The sequence below is a fragment of the Anser anser genome (genome assembly GCF_964211835.1).
Source record: "Anser anser genome assembly, chromosome: 1".
NCBI lineage: Eukaryota > Metazoa > Chordata > Aves > Anseriformes > Anatidae > Anser > Anser anser.
The window spans coordinates 70345804-70365320 of record NC_139720.1 but is presented as its reverse complement, the minus strand read 5'-3'; the positions used below and the strand labels follow the sequence as shown (position 1 = coordinate 70365320).

Sequence of the window (19517 nt, the reverse complement as noted above, 5' to 3'; positions counted from 1 at the left end):
ACAACATTGCTTTCATTCCTGACTTCCAGAATTTTTCTTGAGTTTTCAGCAGCATCTCATCTGTTCTTGATATAGCTTCTTCTCACACCAAGAGAAGAGCATAATATTGTTGCTGCTTTACTACAGCTGCATTTCTCAGTACAAGCCTTAAGTAACTGAAATGAGAAAGGTGTTGCTGATCTGAGTGAATTCTGTGCACGGTTGATGGTCTGACATGACAAGGGATGTACTTTCTGCTTTTTCTGCCAAAAATGCAAAGAGAAAAGAAAGGCAGCAATATCTTTAACGTCTTATAAAAGGTCACCTCCACAACCAGTTTACGGTTGAAAACTAGATTTGTGGTATAGTAACATCAGGATTTAAATTGAGACTGAGCCATGCAGACAATATCAAAACTATCACAATTCCAAAATATCAGCAGTTCCCAGTAAAACTGCTATGTTTCTATTAGGAAATGAAGTGACCGAAGAAAACAAAATGAACTTAAATATTGATAAACAGGTGAGAGTTTATACATGAACTGGGATTTATTGTCTCTTGGAGAAACTTCCTTAAGGGGAAAAGAAGCAGAGTTCATGGGGCTACTCTCCTGATTCATGGGCTCCTTGACTGGGCACAGATATACAGAGCTCTTCACACTCAGAGCAGATCTCTTTACCTACTTAATCTGCCACTGGGAAGAGTCACTCCTCTTTGGCTGGCAAAGCTGTTGACACATTTATCAGCAGCCTGTGCCATCTCTTTTTCCCAGTGCTGGCAGTGCAGCTACTTGCATTTCACCTCTGCAGATGTCCTCGTGCAGGCTCATGGTCTCTGTGCGTTTGTTTTCACCGAGCTCTTTGCAGGTGCTCACAGCATGCTGGGAGGCTTCTCTGGCTGGGCCAGCATTTTTTTTCAGAGGCAGCATCTTCCCTGCCTACCCATTTCTCTCTTCATTAGATTATGTATGTCTTGAGTGCAGCTACCACAACAGTAAGTAAACTCATTTCTTAAAAAAAATAATCCTTGCTTCCCCACCTGCTGCTGCAGAGTTGCAGTTGCCCAGGCTTAGGGCAGAAACCCGTGGGGTTTAGAGACAAGCACTACCTGCCAGAGTGTGTTCAGCATACTGCTGTAACCTAGAAGTATGCTTGGAAAGACAGAAGGCAATGTAGAAATTTTTTTTTAGAAAATTTCATTTTTCTCTGATAGGGCAACAGTTTCAACACTTCCACCTTTCATTTATGTCAACGAGAGAACATGCTGCAAAGGATAAGATTTCCATACCACAGTCCACAAGATGACCACAGGATAACCACATCATTGCAGTGTGGCTACATAAAACAGAAGGAATGTCACTCAGTTCTAGCTATGCAGATGGCAGATGAGTTTCATAAGACCTGCTCTTCACCATTAAACTTGCAGCATACTGGACACAAAAATTAACAATGAATTTGCAGTCAGATTAGATTGCCCTAATTTAAGTTTTTGTTGTCTGAACTTAACAGCTAAGTGCCTAACAAGTTTCCTCTAGTTGCTGTTACTTAGAACAAGTAAAGTAAAAATCACTATTTGAAGTGCATTAATGAGCTGACTGCAGATGCATGTGAAGACTGCCTGAATATTACAACTGGAATCTGCTTATCTAAGGATGATCTGGATGTTTATTGTGACTTGCAAATTCTCATCCGATTTTCTATTTGTAACGTAAGCTTATGATATGAGCACAGATTGGTGTTGTAACTCTTAAACTCATTTGAGGGCTAATGGCTCAATTTTTTAAAATATGGAAAAAAATTACATTCTTTTTTACTTAGCTCACTGGTGCTCAGGAATAGGAGCTCCATCTGTTTGTCAATCATTAAGACGGCAGTCTTACATTCAACTACTGCCATTCCATTAAGCTTCTCCAACATGCAAATACCCCAGATACTTGCCGTTTCTGTGGCAATGTGCCACTGCAGGAGCGCAGAATCAGGCCCCAAATGTTCTGTGTCCTAACATACAAAGTGAATGAAACTCACCACCCTATTGGGAGTTTTCAAGTTAAGGATGCAATGGAATTTGCTTCTTCTTTGCATGCAGAGCTCGTGTGAAAGCAGGCTGCAGTATTTGATGTTGTAAGTCAGGTGTGGTTTGAAAGAACTTAATGATGCCTTTTGAGAAGCACAGTATGTGAGTATGCAGACTGTTCCTGACTCCAAGTAATATTGACACTAGCCCTTTTGAAAGTTTTATTAGAAATAAAAAGTCAATAAAAGGTTTCATGCTAATAGGTCAAAGTTTGCTTTCAGTGATCTGAGCATAATCTAAAGAACACTTACCAGTTTCTTCTACGTCTACTGGAAGTGAAAGCAGAAATGCAGTTCCTTGGTTTGAAGTGTTTCAGGCTACAACTGTCTGCTTTTCCTCCATTAAATTAGTAGTGTTTTGTTAGGAAAGTTTATGCCTGCTGGTATTATATGTTTCATATAAGTAATGAAGAGTCATCTCTATTCTGCACTGGTGCAGCCTCACCTCAAGTAATGTGTATGGTTTTGGGTACCACAATGTAAGAGAGATGTAAAACTATTAGTGTCCAAAGGATAGCTATGAAGATGGTGAAAGATCTAGAGGGCAGGAAGCATGAGGAGCAGCGGAAGTCACTTGGTTCAGCCTTGAGCAGAACAGGCCGAGGGGAGGCCTCATGGCGGCCTGCAGCTCCTTCACGAGGGGAGCGGAGGGGCAGGCGCTGAGATCTGCTCTCTGGGGACAGCGACAGGACCTGAGGGAACGGCATGGATCTGGGAGAGGGGAGGGTCAGGCTGGGTGTTAGGGAAAGGTTCTGCACCCAGAGGGTGGTCGGGCACTGGGACAGGCTCCCCAGGGCAGCGGTCACAGCACTGAGCCTGCAAGAGTTCAAGAAGCGTTTGGACAACAGTGTCAGACATAGCGTCTTTTTTTGGGTGGCCCTGTGCAGATCCAGGAGTTGGACTCAGTGATCCTTGTGGGTCCCTTCCAGTTTGGGATGTTCTATGATTCTATCAGTTTTAAATCCATAAGGGACCATGGGATCATTTTGTCCAAACCCCAGTTACATGGTCTGGAGAATGATAGGTTAAACATTGCAAGCATCATAATTTGGGTTTTATCATACCGTGTTGGTATGGCTGTGCCCAACTCAGCTGAGTGCTTGATTTTAAGTAAAATTCCTGCTCTCTTACAGAACAGTATGTCATGTCCACATTCAAAAGAAACCCACTGGAGCAGGCCTTCCGAACACCTAATGCTCACTTGACATCGAACTACTTGATAAACCAGTACTGGATAACTGTCAGTCACAAGGCTCCAGCCATACTCTATGACTTGTACATGAGGCTGACAGGAAGAAAGCCCAGGTAAGAAACTGCATGCCCTCAACTATCTGCACATCTGCTACTGTTATAGAGAGCCTATCTCTAGCAACTCCTGAGAACTGGCTGCCCCAGCATGGAGTCCCTGCTCTTCCTCCCATCTCCAGGCCTTGTCTTGAGATTACTCAAAAAGAAAAGGAACCGAATGGCCATAGTTAAGGATAGCCTAACATTCCCAACATTTCCAGTGCTCAGGGCACGGCACAGATTTTAAACTCAGCTTTACACACTTCAGAGGTTCCCAAGCCAGCAGAAGAAAGACTGTTCTATCCTTTGTGTAGCAAGATTTTAATTGTTGCAGCTTTGTGGTGTGATTGCTGCTATCAGTCATGAGTAAGGAATCAATCTTGTGTAAGGATATTAGACTGGCAAGCTTTAGAACAGTTCTAGGTAACATTTTTTTTTTCTCATGAATCAGATGCATAATTAGCAGTTGACAGCACTGGCCAAACAACTTGAAATCTAGGATGCATAACAATTGTTTCTGAGTATGAATAAATTCCAAATTGTATTTACAAGTACAGGTTACCATTGCAATCGGTATTTGAACCTTGGCAGTGTCACGGCTAGGAGGAACATAGCTATCTGTGTCCCGTGTGGAAGGAATCCTAATGTAAATAACACAACTCAGCCAACTTCCTTCTTTACTCCTTGCCATTATGGAGGACAATTTATTGTGAAAGAGCAGAGCAGTGTGCCCGTGCTCTGCTCCATGTCAGCCTCTCTACACTTCTCTGCTAGTTAGAAAGCTGGCTTTGGCTGTTTGCAGGGAAATCCCTGGCTGATGCACTGCTCTAATTTCTCTCTGATCGTCTGCTACAGAAGGAAACTGGTCTGTAAAATGACTTCCACTTATTTAGTAGGCAAGAATTTCCATAGAAATAGAGGTAAACTGAGGATGAGGAAGAATAGGCTGGAATCTCAGTACTCTGTTAAAACAGGCAGCAGTAAGATCTTGCTATTGATATTACAACTGACATTTTTGATAAAGTTGATTGCAGGTAGCCAGTGGTTATCGGCCATAAAACCATACTTGAATTTAAGTAGAGTTCAGCATGAACTCATGCTGAGAAGGATCTTTTCTTGTGCACTTTCAGATCTGTGACCTGAGCAAACATGGCTCAGCAATGAACTTATTTCACCAAGTCTTTTTTTTTCTTTTTTTTTTTTATAATTCACCTTTTCTTTTTACAGGGCTACTTAAGCTCATCCAGGTACTGCAATAATGTGAGATAGAGAGAGCATGGTAACAGCTCATTCCTTCTTTTTTTCACCTACCTAAATAGTAGGTCTTTATGCCTTAAGAGCAGTAAACCATATTCAAATATTATTAAAAAAATAAAAATATAATGTGTCAAAGAACCTGCTTTAATGTTTCCCATCTTATTTTTTCCTCTGCTTTGAGAAAGCTCCTGGACTTAACTTTCTTCCGACTTGTCACTCTCACCTATCAAAGAACAAGCCATCTTCATGGCTGCCACAAAAGCCTTCTCCGTCAGCTTTAGACTTTTATATACTGCCACTCCTGAGAATCTTACTTTCAATGTTAGTTCACTTCACATAAATTGCTAGGTGTCTAGCAAAACTGCCCTAAGTGGATTATCTTTATTGCTATACATCCATCCATGTCTTAGAGAAATAATGTGGTTTATATCATTACTAGTCTCTTGAGGCAATCTGTTGCACCTGAGAATCTGCTTATGCTAGGCTCAGTATGGAAGAAAATAAAGAAATCATTTCTGTAAACAGCTTTCTAGAAGACAAGATGCCTTTCTGAAGTGTGACTAATAAGGCTATTGGTGACAGGTAATCCTGGCCTCTCAATTCATCCACAGTGGAGAAAAGAGATATTCTAAAAGAAGTCTTTCATATAGCTGTTCAAAGTCTGCAGAAATGCATGTATCTCCTTGGTTGATCTTTTTTAACATGCTATTCCTTAATCTAAATTAGTAAATATTTTAAATGTGGTAACAACATTTGAGCTGAACCCGTTACAGTGAAAAATGCAGTTCTTGTGCATTTCTGTTTAGATGCCTTCATTTATCTCCTTGATGAATACTTTCAGCTACTCAGATAAGTTGCTTTGGGTAGATCTACAGGCAGAGCTCATTCCGCCCACGTTGACAGGAGGCCGTGTTAATAGGATATTTGTTTTCAAGTGTGACAGACAAAACAAAAGCAGGGACACACTGTTAATTCTTTTATGTTTTTTCTTTCTTTTTTTTTTCTTTCTTTCTTTCTTTCTTTCTTTCTTTCTTTTTTTTTTTCTGATAGATTCCATTAACCCTAAGCACTTTAAAGGTACTGATGGCTTTTTAAGAGCCGGTTTAAGAGGCAACTCCAGATCTTTGCAATGCAATCTTATATGTTGTTTTCTGAGTTCCTAAAAGGTATTAAAATATTCACAAAGTTCTTCCTGATGTACTTGCCTACACATGCACAATCAGGAAGATTAATTTGAAGCAATTTTAGAGTAGTTTAGATAAACTGCATTTAATCAATGTGCACATAGCTATTCAGAATGAAAGTTCCCTTAATCTGATGTATTGCTTCTAAAATGAAAGCCACTTTAATTCTGAGTAGGAGTGTCTATGTAAGGTTTCAGTGTGCTTTAAAATCACTTTTAGTAAGCTGCACAGCTCTCCTCTGAATTGATGTACTCATTGTGTCTTTTTCTGCAGTGCTTGGTTCTTATTGAAGTGGCAGTCACATCTGCACAGAGAGAGGCCAGCCTGGCACCATTCTTCCACAGACTGCCGCCTTTTATTTGTCACACTGACTTTGTTACCTCTAGGCAGCTCAAAATTCCTAGTGAAAACAGCTCTGTTTTCCACAGAAATCAGCCTTTTAATGCTTTCCCTTGTCCTTATCCAGTCTGAGAGAACATGGACTGAGCACTGCACGTCACACTTTAAAACAACTGCCTCCCACAGGCCTTTCATACTCATGACCATTGGGATACCTGTAAAATAATCCTGAGGTAGGGCAGCACTACTGTCATCCCCTTTTATGTAAACATGAGTCATAAAGAAAGGCCAAGACACATGAAAGACCTAAATCCACATTTCCAAAGTTCCTGTTTAGCAGCCCCGAACCAGCTTTCATCTTTATGAGGATGCTTCAGGAAGATATTCAGATAGTTTCACTGTGCCCTCCCATTCCTCCCCCACCAAAATAATGCGTACGATGATTTCCAAGGTCACCCACCAGGACTGCAATGCTATTAGGATCTTCCTGTGTAAGGAAGGACACAAAAATCACTCCAAACTGCCACTGTATTACACAGGGAGAAGGGTGGCCTTTAAGTCAAATGGAGAGATCAGAGAGACCTCAAGACATGAAAAAGATGCTGTTATCTGAAAAGTGAAGTTGAGCAATAGACTTCAGATCTTGTCCATGCTGCAGACGCAGTCACCTCTGAATTAGAGCTGGCTCAGTATGAGCTAACTCCAAAATCAGAGCCAGCCTCAATTCAGGAGTCAACTCCAGCTTGAGAACAGACAAACATTTGTGGTAGAAAGAGAATTATCTGCCTTGTGAGGCAAACAACATACCTTTGTGGTTGTGCAATCTGCTGTGCATACTTGGTACTGGTTAAGATGGGCTTTTCACCTCACACTGCAATGTGGTGCAGATATGGCCTCTTACTCTTTTTCAGTTCAGGCCAGTAAGTTAAGCCTCAGTCCTGCCCTGGAGAATGCTTGTTTGCACTCATGTTCAGAACAAAAATAAAGGCTGAGCAGCTGTAGGCTCAGGGCCTCAGCTGGAGCAGTTGTTAGACTCTTGCCGAGCTAGTTTTCAGTGGAGGGCTCATCAGGCTTTGGAAGTCCTATTCACCTGTGAAAACATCTACACGTCAAAAATCAAGTTCATCTCTGACTCTCCTCCTCTATTTTAGAATGATGAAGGTTATCAATCGACTGCACAAATCTATGATGCTCCTGCAGTATTTCTCCACCCAGTCCTGGGATTGGTCTTCAGATAATATGAATATGTTAATGGGTCAGCTTAACACAGAGGACAGAAAGGTAAGTATGCCCTGCATGTGGATTGCTGAACTCCACCTCTGTTCATCTGCAGCAATTATTTTTGGTGCATTGTTCAGCTTTCAAATGGCATCTGCCTAGATGACTGATACTGACTTTGATCTGAAAAAATATATTCCTCCTTGTTTTATTAAAGAATTTATCAGGAACCTTCCATTTGGAAGATTTTGGAGGATGCTTTCTCCTGATGTATTACTCTTTCTTCTCTTAGAGTTCAGTCAGTGAAGTCTTTCCAGTTAACAAGGCAGCTCTCTGCCTTTTGTTTTCAAGTTTCTGTTTGGCACGTAAATAACCTAGATTTGCTTTCACAGACAAAATGGCCTGCACAAAGGGAGCTATAGTGGTTTTACCCTGCTGGACAACTCTACCACAACCACTTTCTCACTCCCCCTCCTCAAAGGAAAAGGGGGAGAAAATACAATGAAAAATACTCAGGGGCTGAGATAAGAACAGGGAGATCACTCACTGTCACAGGCAAAACAGACTCAGCATAGGGAGTTTAATATAATTTATTTCCTATCACTAGCAGACAAGCGAAACTAAAAAACAAACAAACAAACAAACAAAAAAAAACAACTAAAGACACCTTCCCTACAGCCACCCTCTTCTACCTCCTCCCCCCAGGTGGTGCAGACGAATGGGGAATGGGGACTGTGGTCCGTCCCTAATGCTTCATCCCTGCTGCTCCTTCACGGTCACTCTCTGCCCCTGCTCCACGTGAGGTCGTTCCCGCAGGATGCCGTCCTTCCTGAACTGATTCTGAGGGGGCTACCCACAGGCAGTAGCTCTTTGAGAACTGCTCCCACACGGCTCCGTACCACGGGGTCCATCCATCCCCCAGGAGCAAACTGCCCCAGCACGGGTCCCCCCCCACGGGTGGCAGCTCCCCCCAGACCCCCTGCTTCTGCGTGGGCTCCTCTCCACGGGCTGCAGCTCCGGCCTGGGGCCTGCTCCTGCAGGGGCTCTCCACGGGCCACAGCCTCCTCCAGGCCACATCCACCTGCTCCACCGGGGGCTCCTCCACGGGCTGCAGCGTGGAGATCTGCTGCATGTGGGACCCATGGGCTGCAGGGGGACAGTCTGCTCCACCAGGGGGGCCTCTCCACAGTCCGCAGGGGAACTGCTGCTGCTGTGTGCCTGGAGCGCCTCCTGCCCTCCTTCTGCACTGACGTTGGGGTCCACAGGGCTGTTTCTCACTCCTCTCTCCCAGCTGCTGTTGCCCAGCAGTTTTTTTTGTTGTTGTTTGTTTTTTTGTTGTTGTTGTTGTTTTCCTTTCTTAAATCTCTCACAGAGGCACAACCAACATCGCTCACTGGCTCTGCTCTGGTCAGCAGTGGATTCCTTTTGGAGCTGTGTGGAACTGGCTCTGATCTAACTTGAAGCAGCTTCTAGACCCACCTCACAGAGGCCACTCCTGCAACCCCCCCTGCTACCAAACCCTTGCCACAACAACCCAATATAGGAAATTTATATCCTCAATGAACCAGCTGTACTCAGCCCTTTGAGTTGAAGAAGTTAATGGCATCATATGTAATGGTGGCAACTTTATTACTTCCCGTATGGTTGTCTACATAGACTGGAATACCCAGTGGAGTAGGAAGGATAACGGCACTCCTTTTTGTACAGACACGTTATATTTCTAGAAGAAATGGTCAGTTCCAGTTTTCATATTACAGCTCTGATCCCCAAGAATTTCAGGCATCACCTGTCATGGGGACATATGCCCATGTAAACTAATTGTGCTGTACAGGTACCTCTGAAAGACAATATCAATGGTAACATGAAGTTATGTGCTCAGGTTAGTTTCATTGCAACTAACTAATCACTGGATAACTGCGTAGCATTCTCAATAGCTTCTCATCCTAGTTTTCTTAGTGTCTCACTTTTAGAAAGCTAGAAGGCTCCTTTATGTCACCTTTTCCTTCATCTCCTCTTGCAGTATGAAATTTGCTGGGTGATCTGGAAGGAAACCACTTGAATGATTTTGGCATTTTCATTAAAACATTAAAAACATTAAAACATTAAAACATAAAACATTAAAACATTAGTTTTAATGGGCACTGCATGGGCAAGTTTAGTTAACACATGGTGTCTTAGCTTGAACAATATGATAAAAGTTTCTGTTTGATTTAAGTTCCCAGGCAGCAATTTCTTTGCACGATGTCAAGTTCTGTTGTAGTCCTTATAGGGTTGAAATACAACTCCTTAAGAATGGGGTTGTAACTGAAAGACTGAAGGAGTACAGGCAGAAGGTCTGAAAAGCTTGAATGCACTTTTGGTCACTATCTCCTTGCAAAGAGATACTTAGACGTTCACATCAAATTGGTCTCACATCATGAAATTCTCACACAGATTCCCAGCACAAAAGTCTAGAGGTTTCTTTCCTAGTCCGTACTGGTATTGTTTGCAACAAATTCGAATGGTTAAGGGCACTGGTACTGCTGTGACTATAGCAGATGTAGAGGGAACATAAGTGGTAATATAGTAGCTTGTACTGATGCAGATAAACAAAAAGTCACAGCGGCAAGGACTTCAGTGCAAGTTAGACAGTGATTCAGGCTTACCAAGCTGCTTACGAAAACTATTGTTATGCACTGCATCCTATGTTGCCACAGGTACATTACAAGTAAGTAGACAAGCTAGGTATGGTATGGGCAGCACAGTTCTCTAAATATACTTAATGCCCATGGTGATCTGCACGGTAGCTAACCTTTTGCATTTGACATAGTTAGATAACCCCTCTTCGCTCAAGTTGTTGCTGTCCTGATACCAAAGTTCTTGTACCAAACCAACCAGCGTGGCTTGTCATGAGAGTGAAAAGAAGGTATTTTTCTGAGTATCTGTCATTTTAGGACCTTGTAAGTAAGAAGCACCATTCACTTCACTGCTTCATTAAAAAAAAAAAAAAAAAAACACTACAAAAAAAAACACTTCCTCTTTACAAATCATTTCTTTGCTCTAGTAGACAGACAACAACCTGAGGGCTTGCTAACAATTTTTCCAATGTCATCTTTTGAAATTAATTGGCGTAATTAGCTCTGCAATGAGATTTCTTGATGCCAAACAACGGAGTAACCCATTCCTTGGATTTCTGTCAATCTAGATGATGAAAGAGAATGGAGCACATCACAGAGTAGTAACCACTGCAGACGTACCTGTTGATTCAATGTCCAGTTCATTTACTTACACCTAATTCTAGTGACATGCAAAAAACCTGCAGGGAGGCTTTCAATTCTATGCTTGAGTGGAATGTCATTTTTCTTCCATGATTGTGTGTGTGTACATGTACAATACATGTGTTTATGTACAAGTGGCAACCTGAAAGACAAACTTATCTTTATTTTCTGCCAGCTAGCATTAAATTTCTACTTTCTTTGCCCAAATTCTCAGCTGTTTAGGTCACTGATTGACAGCTGTGAAGTACAGTTTTTAAGTGTCCATGTCTTCTTTGAAACTTAGTGGCTGTAAGAACTTAATAGAGGGCCTTGTCAGGAGCAGGTCAGTGAAGAATGATGCTTAAAGTGAACTTGTTTTGAACTCTGGCATATAACTTCTGCTCTTTGTCTTTATCTCCCAGTTATACAACTTTGATGTTCGTCAGCTGCACTGGTCAGAATACATTGAAAGCTACTGCCTAGGTGCTAAGAAGTATTTGCTAAATGAGGACATGTCTGGCATCCCAGCAGCAAAGCAGCACTTACGAAAGTAAGTCACACCCAGTGACAAGGACCAGAGCTCCTGGCTATCTTGAATGTATTGTGAGGAAAATTATCTTATTTGCATTGAAATATGTTATTGTCGAATAATATGGAGATAAATATAGCATAGCTTTTTTTTTTTTTTTTTTTTTTATGACAGAGCATTGTTGGTACTTCGTTTTTTCATCCTGTGAGAAAAAGAGGACCCTTGATGACACTAACAGTCAGGGGCTAAACATTATGCCTTCCCAGAAGATGACCAAATAATGAAGTTGCAATACATAAGAGGAATTTATGAATGTAGAAGTTTCTGATCATTCACAATTATAATAGAAAACTAACGGTCAAATTTAGATTTTATGAAGCTCCTAGATTTTTATTTTTTTTTCAACTGAGGGGGATTGCATAAAAACTTTAAGCACTAGTGCAATTTTGAATTTAATTTAAAGTTGAAGTTTCTAATTGCTTAGGAGGAGAGAAAGATGCAAAATGGAAAAAACTCCAAAACTTATGCAGAACTCATGTATTTCAAGCCCTGGTGAAAGTTTTATGAGCTTCTAAATGAGCAATATGAGATTGCCCTCCTCCTTTTCAATTAAAGCTCCTCCTGTCTTCTCCAGTCCATTTACTGAGGAATGCAGGCAAAATTAGAAAGCACAGGTCTCTTGGAGTTCTGTTGTTTCCTTTAAGAAAACCATTCTCATGGCAACATCTTGTTGCCAGAGCAAGGAATCATAGAATCATAGAATGGTTTGGGTTGGAAGGGACCTTAAAGATCACCTATTTCCATCCCCCCCTGCCATGGACAGGGACACCTCCCACTAGACCAGGTTGCTCAAAGCCCCATCCAACCTGGCATTGAATACTTCCAGTGATGGGTCATCCACAGCTTCTCTGGGCAACCTTTTTCAGCGCTTCACCAGCCTCATAGTAAAAATTTCCTCCTAACATCTAATCAAAATATCTCTTCTTTGGTTTAAAATTTCCCCTTTGTCCTATCACTACCCCTGATAAACAGTCCCTCTCCAGCTTTCTTGTAGGCCCCTTTCGTGTACTGGAAGGCCACTATATGGTCTCCCCGGAGCCTTTTCTTCTCCAGGCTAAACAAACCCAACTCTCTCACCCTGATTTCATAAGATACAGCAGAGTAGGAGGGGAGAATCACCTCCCTTGACCTGCTAGCTACACTTGTTTTGATGCAGCCCAGGATATGGTTGGCTTTCTGGGCTGCAAGCATACATTTCCAACTCATGTTGAGTTTTTCATCAACAAATATCCCCAAGTCCTTCACTTCAGGGCTCCATTCACCACCCAGCCTGCATTTGTGTTTGGAATTACCCTGACCCAGGTGCAGGACCTTGCACTTGGCCTTGTTGAAATTCATGATGTTCACATAGGCCTACCTCTCACAAGTCTGTCTAGGTCCCTTTGGATGGCATCCCTTCCTCCCTCCAGCGTGTCAACCACACCACACAGCTTGGTGTTGTCCACAGACTTGCTGAGGGTGCAGTGAGTTCCACTGTCCATGTCACTGAAATGGAATGCTAAACAAATTCTTAGTTCATTGGTCATTTTTAAAGAATCTCTAAGAATCACTGTAACAAGCTAGTAACTGCCTCATAGTCCAAACAAGTAGTATGGTATAGATTAGTGACAGAGTTTACAAACAAAACAGTTAACTCTTACAAAACTTAAACCAGTCTTGAGTAGGTTAGATATAAAGCTTTCTTCCCTCAGTCAGACACTGGAAAGTCAGAATTTCTGAGAGCACTGCAGAAACTTTTGCTTGACACAGAGGACAATATAACTAGCATCTTAAAGAGATAGTAATTCAGTTTAAATATATGGTGTAAAAAAAAAAACACATGAAAACAAACAAACAAACAAAAATACAACTAATCAACAGTGCTGCAGTACTGCAAAACTGAAGACCTTTATGATTATTGAATAATATCCCAGCATTAAATGCAAGGTTTTATCCAAATAGGAGAATCTCATTCATCAGCTCCTGTAAAATGCCTCCAGTCTGTCACCAATCCTACATAGTCAAAAATAACTGATATACCAAATCAAAGCAGAAGGTATTGGACTACACTATCATGAAAAAATAAAAATAAAAAAACAAAAACCTCTCAGCATGACTTCAGTATCTATTCTGGCCTGAAAGTAGAGTGCATGGAGCAAGAGAGACTTACAATACAGTTATTCCACCTATTATATTAACTATTCACTACATCGTAACTTCAAGACAGTCTTGGTGGGTGGTAGAGACATCTTAGGCACAGTATTTTTACTCAAATAGGAGAGGCAAAAAGCCCAAGGGCCACTTACAAACAAGATTTCTTATAAAATTATCTGTAGCAAATGAAGTAAGCTGGTAAGGTTTTTGTTGCTTTTGTCTTCCTTCATAATATGTCTCTTTCTTTTCTCAGACTGAGGAATATCCGATATGCATTCAACACCACCCTCCTTGTGATCATCTGGCGCATTTTCATTGCAAGGTCACAGATGGCTCGAAACATCTGGTACTTTGTGGTGAGCCTCTGCTACAAGTTCCTTTCCTACTTCAGGGCATCCAGCACCCTCAGGCACTGAAGCCATCCATCAGCAACCAGCCTCTTCCAGAAGGACCTCCATCACTTCTAATCAGCGACTATGGGCATCGGGGTCTGAAAGTAGCAGAAAAATCCACTCCCTCTAATTGCAGCCTGCATTTATTGTGCACAGTTATGTGTTCACCTCTTTAATTTTAACTAATGCTTTAATACATGGTGGTCTTTCTTCCATAGGAGCTGACCAATTTTTAAAGCCATAAAGCTTTAGGAACAGATCAAGCTGGAACCTTTCATCCAGAGTCCAATGTGCAAGAGTAAGGATTAACCAAAGTCACAGTCTTCCCATGTACTATCTTGGCTATCTTAATTCAATCTTCCTTCTTAAAGGAAGCAAATTTAAAGCATAGAACCTTGGAAGAAAGGGATGCCATCAGAGAAGAACCAGTCAAGGAAATTAACCTGTGAGAGGTCTTCATAAAGAGGCTATTTATTTCTTCATTCTCATTCAGTGAAATTGTATTTTATTGAAAATCATGATTTTACAGTTTCAATTTTTCAAAACATGGTGGGGGGGCGGGGGGGGGGGAATCAGTTACACTAGGCCAGTGAACACAATGAACAGCTTTCAGATCTTGACTCATATTGCTACTGAGGACTGATACTTTCAAGCCATAACTGAAGACACACATAGAATTCATATACCTGTGTTAACTGTTCTCGCTCACAAACTGTTTTCTTATGGAAAGGCATTTTTTTCTCTCTTTGGTTAAGATTGCAGTTCATCCTCTACCAAACAGCCCTGTTCTTGCATTTATCATTTTTGCTTGGAACATTTCTTTGTCGTGTGAAATGCTCTATTTATTCAAAGGATGAAGAGAAGACTTCCTAAAAGATTGAAGAAAAAAATCATAAACTTGTTACTATTTTTGAGAAAGTCCTTTTCCCCCTTCCATTTGTCTGCTTGTAGTTCAAAAACAGCCTGATACTGTCCTTCAAGATTTCATTACAGCAAAATCACTTTGCAGTTGAGCACTTGCAGTGGCAAAAAAAAGTATACAGGTATGTATTGAGGGAATCCTATCAGGCCAATTCTGCTACCACTCGTCATGAGGAATTAGAGTCTAAAACTTGTGGTTTTTTTTCTTTTTGAAGTTAAGAGAGGTTTTATTGACTTTTGAATAAAAACAGTTATGCGATATGAAGTTAATGTTTTGTCCTACTTTACATTTTAGAAAGGAATCCAGGGATCTTCCTAAAGCTCAAGGCTATTGGAGATATTTGTTTTAACTAGTAAAATATGGATTCCTCTGGAGGAGGAGGGAGAAAGAGAAAGAACTTTCTTCAAAGTAGCTGGTGCAATGACACTTAGTGCAACAAAAATTTTCATGCTGTCAGATTTTCAAAGTAAAATGTAATACTGGAATATATTTTATTCAGATTACACTGAATAAGCACTTTAAGATTATGAGACTTTAAAACAGCTGGTTTTTGAAACAATTGCAGCATCCAGTTTGTCTAGTCTTGTGTCATACTAGCTGTCTGAACAACTAATGCTACATCACAAAAAAAAAAAAAAAAAAAAAAGACTGACTCTTGAGAACTGAGAATACTGAGAATTCTCAAAAATTACAAAACTACAAAACTACAAAGCTGGCATTCTTTAAAAGTTATACTTGGTTTTGGCAGTGAAGGCAAGAGCAAATTGTGATGACAGTGTATATATTTACTTGTGCATCCAAGCTGATTCAGAAGTCTTTCTAAAGGTTCAAGGAATTAATCTTCCCTTGTATGCCCCAGAGATCTAGTTTTAAGCAATTACTAAATGATGCCTGTAGCAGACCTTGACCAGAAGCACGGTGTCCAAAATGGCAGGATTCCTGCATTCCCTAGCAACGGCCCCTATGTCACACATTACTTCTGATCTGTGTTCAATTAAGTCAAGCACCCATTTTATAAAGAAGCAATTTTTATAAGCCCTTGACTTGAAAACGTATTTTCAAAATTAAACTGTACTGGTTGTTAGCTACTTGCTTTCCAATGCCAGAAAGTAGGCAGTGCATGCTGTGCATTGCAGTAATGCAAGGTGTCACTGCCTGGGAAACTAGGAGGTACAGGTTTCAGTGCTGGTGCTCAGATATTTCATGTACACTGACTGTAGCAGTGTATATGGTGAAGGTCAGCTGCATTATCCTTGACTAACTGGGCTATGCAGAGACTGTGGCTACCTTAGCAGCACAAGGCAGGTCGCCATAGGGATGCCTCTAGAAAGACTGCATTCCCTCAAGTAAATAAGCAGGTCATCAGCCAGCTTCCAGACTCATGTGACAGGCTTAAAAACAAAACAAAGGTGCAGACTATTTTGAAAAAGCTTCATTTAAAAAAAAATAAGGTAAGAATTCTAGCTCATATCCAAGAAGTCTTTTAAGTGCCTGACTTACGTACAAAGAGAAACAACAGCTAAGGGGATCATATGTCTTAAGCTGTCTACATGATAAGACAAAACCCCTCAGTGTCACAGAAAAGTCAAATACTGCAGACCTGCTACACCTACCCACAACACCTGACTGATGTAGACCAGACCTACTATTGTTGGGCTATGAGTGAATTTTTCTGCCTTCCCTTCACCAATGCTAGTCACTCCATGCACCCCTCAAATATGCTTGCAGGCATTCACAGTTATTTGCACGAGCTGTATTGTCCCAGCAAGTCTGAAATAATGTATCTTTGCTTATTGTGAGCATATCCAGACCTGTTTTCTATGTGTGCAGAAAGACACTTCAGGCTTCACTCAGACAGTGGTGGTATCACGTTCTAAAGCAGTTCAGCATTTTGCTGAAGGTAACAGCCACAGCAAAGCTACTACTCATCCCTGAAAAACAGCAGGCGCTGCTTGGAATGTTGCAGAAACACAGATATTGCAGATGGTGTATGCTGTTCTGGAGATCTTTTGTAGCCCACACACCATTGCCAGCAGCAGGCTCCAGGGCTCTGGCCTTGCCTATGGGGGAGATTAAGCTTTTAGCTTGTTTCAACACAGACATAACATGTGGTGAAGATTGAGTCTTTCTTCTTGTGGCTTGACATATTTTCAGGTGATTGTCTGAAGCAAAACAGACACAAAAACCATAGGAAAAAAGACAATGCAGAGACTGACACATGGCAATGGCATTTGGCTGCCAGTTCTGACAGTAATAATGGAAAGTTGGACCTGACATAAGAACTCGTTCTCACCTCAAGCTGTAACTTACCTTTGACATTTCTAATTTATGTTTCTCAATGTATTTGTATGTGCTCTGAAGAAATCCAAATCTTGGGGAAGATATCTAAAAGAAAATGCCAAGTAGCAGACTTTTTTTTTCCATCTCTCTCTCTCTCATGTATACTTACAACCTTTTTGCAATAGACAAGTAAAACAGATTTGTTGTTAGATCAGAGGTACTGACAAATTAACAAGAACAATTCAGGAGTGGATACTATTCATGGCTGAAGGCTAGAGATATTACTACCTGTATGAATGAAGCAGGACCCAGGCTTTCTTTTGTTTGTTTTTCTCCTCTAAAGAGGTAGCTTGGTCAGTGCTATGGTGAGAACTAGAAGGAGCAGCCTCTGCTAAGAGCAGAAAGATTGTTAAGTGCAGAGCATCCAGATCAATGAGGAAAGGGAGACTCAAGAGATCAGAGAAGCATGAGTTGCCAAACCCACGGTTGCCTCTCAAGGGGCAGGGGAAGAGCTCCATCAGCATTTTGTTATCAGTTTGGATTCTTCTATGAATTAAAAGGCTCCCCTGCCCTTCCCCCCCAACAACCAATGTGCAGCATAAAGAACAGTATTGACAGTCATTCTGCAGAGCCATAAAAGAAAATATCTGCCACAAGACAGTATAATGAGATTATCGTCTATAGTTTTTGTACCCCATGAACTTGCATTGTAGTTACGTGCTCACAGTGTTGGAAGCGTGCAGTGCTGCTACAAAAATAACAAAGACCACTGCTGAATCCAGTGTATTAATGTTTTGTTAATACCATGCACACACACGCTAGTCTGTAGACTATAGCTATGAACTGCTGTGTGAAAGCAATGAAACACTGAATAGCATTTCATTGTCAAAGAGCAATGAGCATAAGCTTGCAATTAAGAAGTGTTGTTTTTTTTTATTAAATTGTTGTAACAAGAACAACAAAAAAAATCCCTAAGATTAATCAGAGTTTAAACAGCTATTTGACTGACAACCAAGCCTGTTTATCTCCAGCATGTCTGTTATAAAAAATAAAACTTCTCACCCCCTCCCCTCCTGACACCTCAGTAACTTTGTTAAGAAAACACAATTCTTTCTTCGTAGAAAGAATTCTTGAGTAACAGACATACCAGTATTCTACTGGTTGTTGGCACATTACACACCTCCTCAAGAGATTTCTTATTTTACATTTTCCAAGAAAACATAGTTGTCTGTGGGTGTATTTACATGTTCCTGCACCAGTCTTTTCATTCAACATACAGAGAGCGTAAAATAGTGGAGCTCATATTGAAACGCCAGGCTGTGCTTGTTTGGTATGCACTGTTCTAATTCAGTTTAAGATGAAGCGGTAAAACCTATCCTAGTTTCCAATGTAAAGGAAACCAAACCTGTAGTACTATTAAATAACCAAATCATTATCATGAATAAGCAACTGGGTAAAGAGGGAGGGGGCAATCTTTTGTTTGTAAATAAGCTACAGCTTCATGGTTGAAAGCATGCTGTTGCTCTTCCAGCATTGACGGTCTACTGCAGAAAGCAAGGGTGAATTTTTGTTACAATTAGACCCTTTATTCTAGTTCAGAGTAAGTAATATTCTGTACATTCCCCGTAAGTTAAAATGGTGAATATCCCATTATATGGTGCTAACTATTGGTATGAAGGTGATACAGACCTACTTGAGTCAACTTAAAAATAAAAAGAAGTGTATTTGGAGAATAATTAAGTGCTATCTGGCTCTTCTCAATTGCTAAAAAGTCAACTGTGAATTCAGTTTTGTTCAGATTAACATGAAACTGCTTATAAAAGGTTTATTGTTCTTATATAATCTTGGCAGACCCCACTTTATAGTAAAATATTCTCCCACTGTCCAAAGTTTATATGGTTCTATCTGATATTTCTATTCTCTTGTTAGCTATGAGGCAACTTACTGTTATAAATCTTACTTACAAAGTTTCTAATGTAAAGGTGTAATCTTTTGAGCTCTCAAATCAGATGAAATGTTAAATTCAAAAATTGTGAGAACCTCAGCCATAAAATTGTTACTATGATGTTTATGTTATTTTAAACATTTAATAAAGCAAAATATTTTAAAATTATGGTTATTTTGCATCAGTTTATGTTAGTTGCTAAAGGAGCTGGTTACTTGCTGGCCATCGCAGTTAAGCACAGGCTGCTTCTGAGCCAGACCTGCACCAGATTTGTACCATGCTGCGGCCTGGGTCCCATCCTCTGTGGAATCACATCCCCACCTACACCTATGAGAAGCTGCCAGCCTGAGAACCTCCTGCACAGGCCAGGATAGGAAATAAGCAAGGGAAAAATCCCAATTTTTAAAAGTAATGATGGCGAGACTTTAATTCAGACAGCCATAACCAGGGCAGGAGCATCTCAGCTACGTGCCCTACAAAAGGTGATAGGGACAGGTCTTCAGCGAGGACAAGCTGGTAACAAACTAACCAACATCCTGAACGATTTGCTATTTCCATCTGAGAATATTCCCCAAATTCCTAGCTTTACAAGGTAAGGGCTTTATTTTACTTTCGGTGTTAACATCGTTTGTAAGGTTTTAAAGTCTATAGAAATACAGTATGCTTTTACTTCAATATTACTTT

General features: G+C 40.7%; 1 protein-coding gene across 13 annotated transcripts in view; it reads left to right on the top strand.

Moving 5' to 3' along the window:
* FAR2 (fatty acyl-CoA reductase 2) overlaps window positions 1-19001 on the top strand; it is a gene marked incomplete at its 5' end in the record, with an annotated part of 161986 nt that extends 142985 nt beyond the window's left edge. For all 13 annotated transcript variants that reach the window (XM_083838603.1, XM_083838607.1, XM_083838601.1 and 10 more), the window contains 4 exons: window positions 3185-3356; window positions 7270-7399; window positions 10995-11122; window positions 13548-19001. In XM_083838603.1, coding sequence (XP_083694729.1) covers window positions 3185-3356; window positions 7270-7399; window positions 10995-11122; window positions 13548-13710 — 593 coding nt within the window. In that variant the 3' untranslated portion in view covers window positions 13711-19001. The remainder of the gene's footprint in view (window positions 1-3184; window positions 3357-7269; window positions 7400-10994; window positions 11123-13547) is intronic.
* Between the last annotated feature and the right edge of the window lie 516 nt (window positions 19002-19517).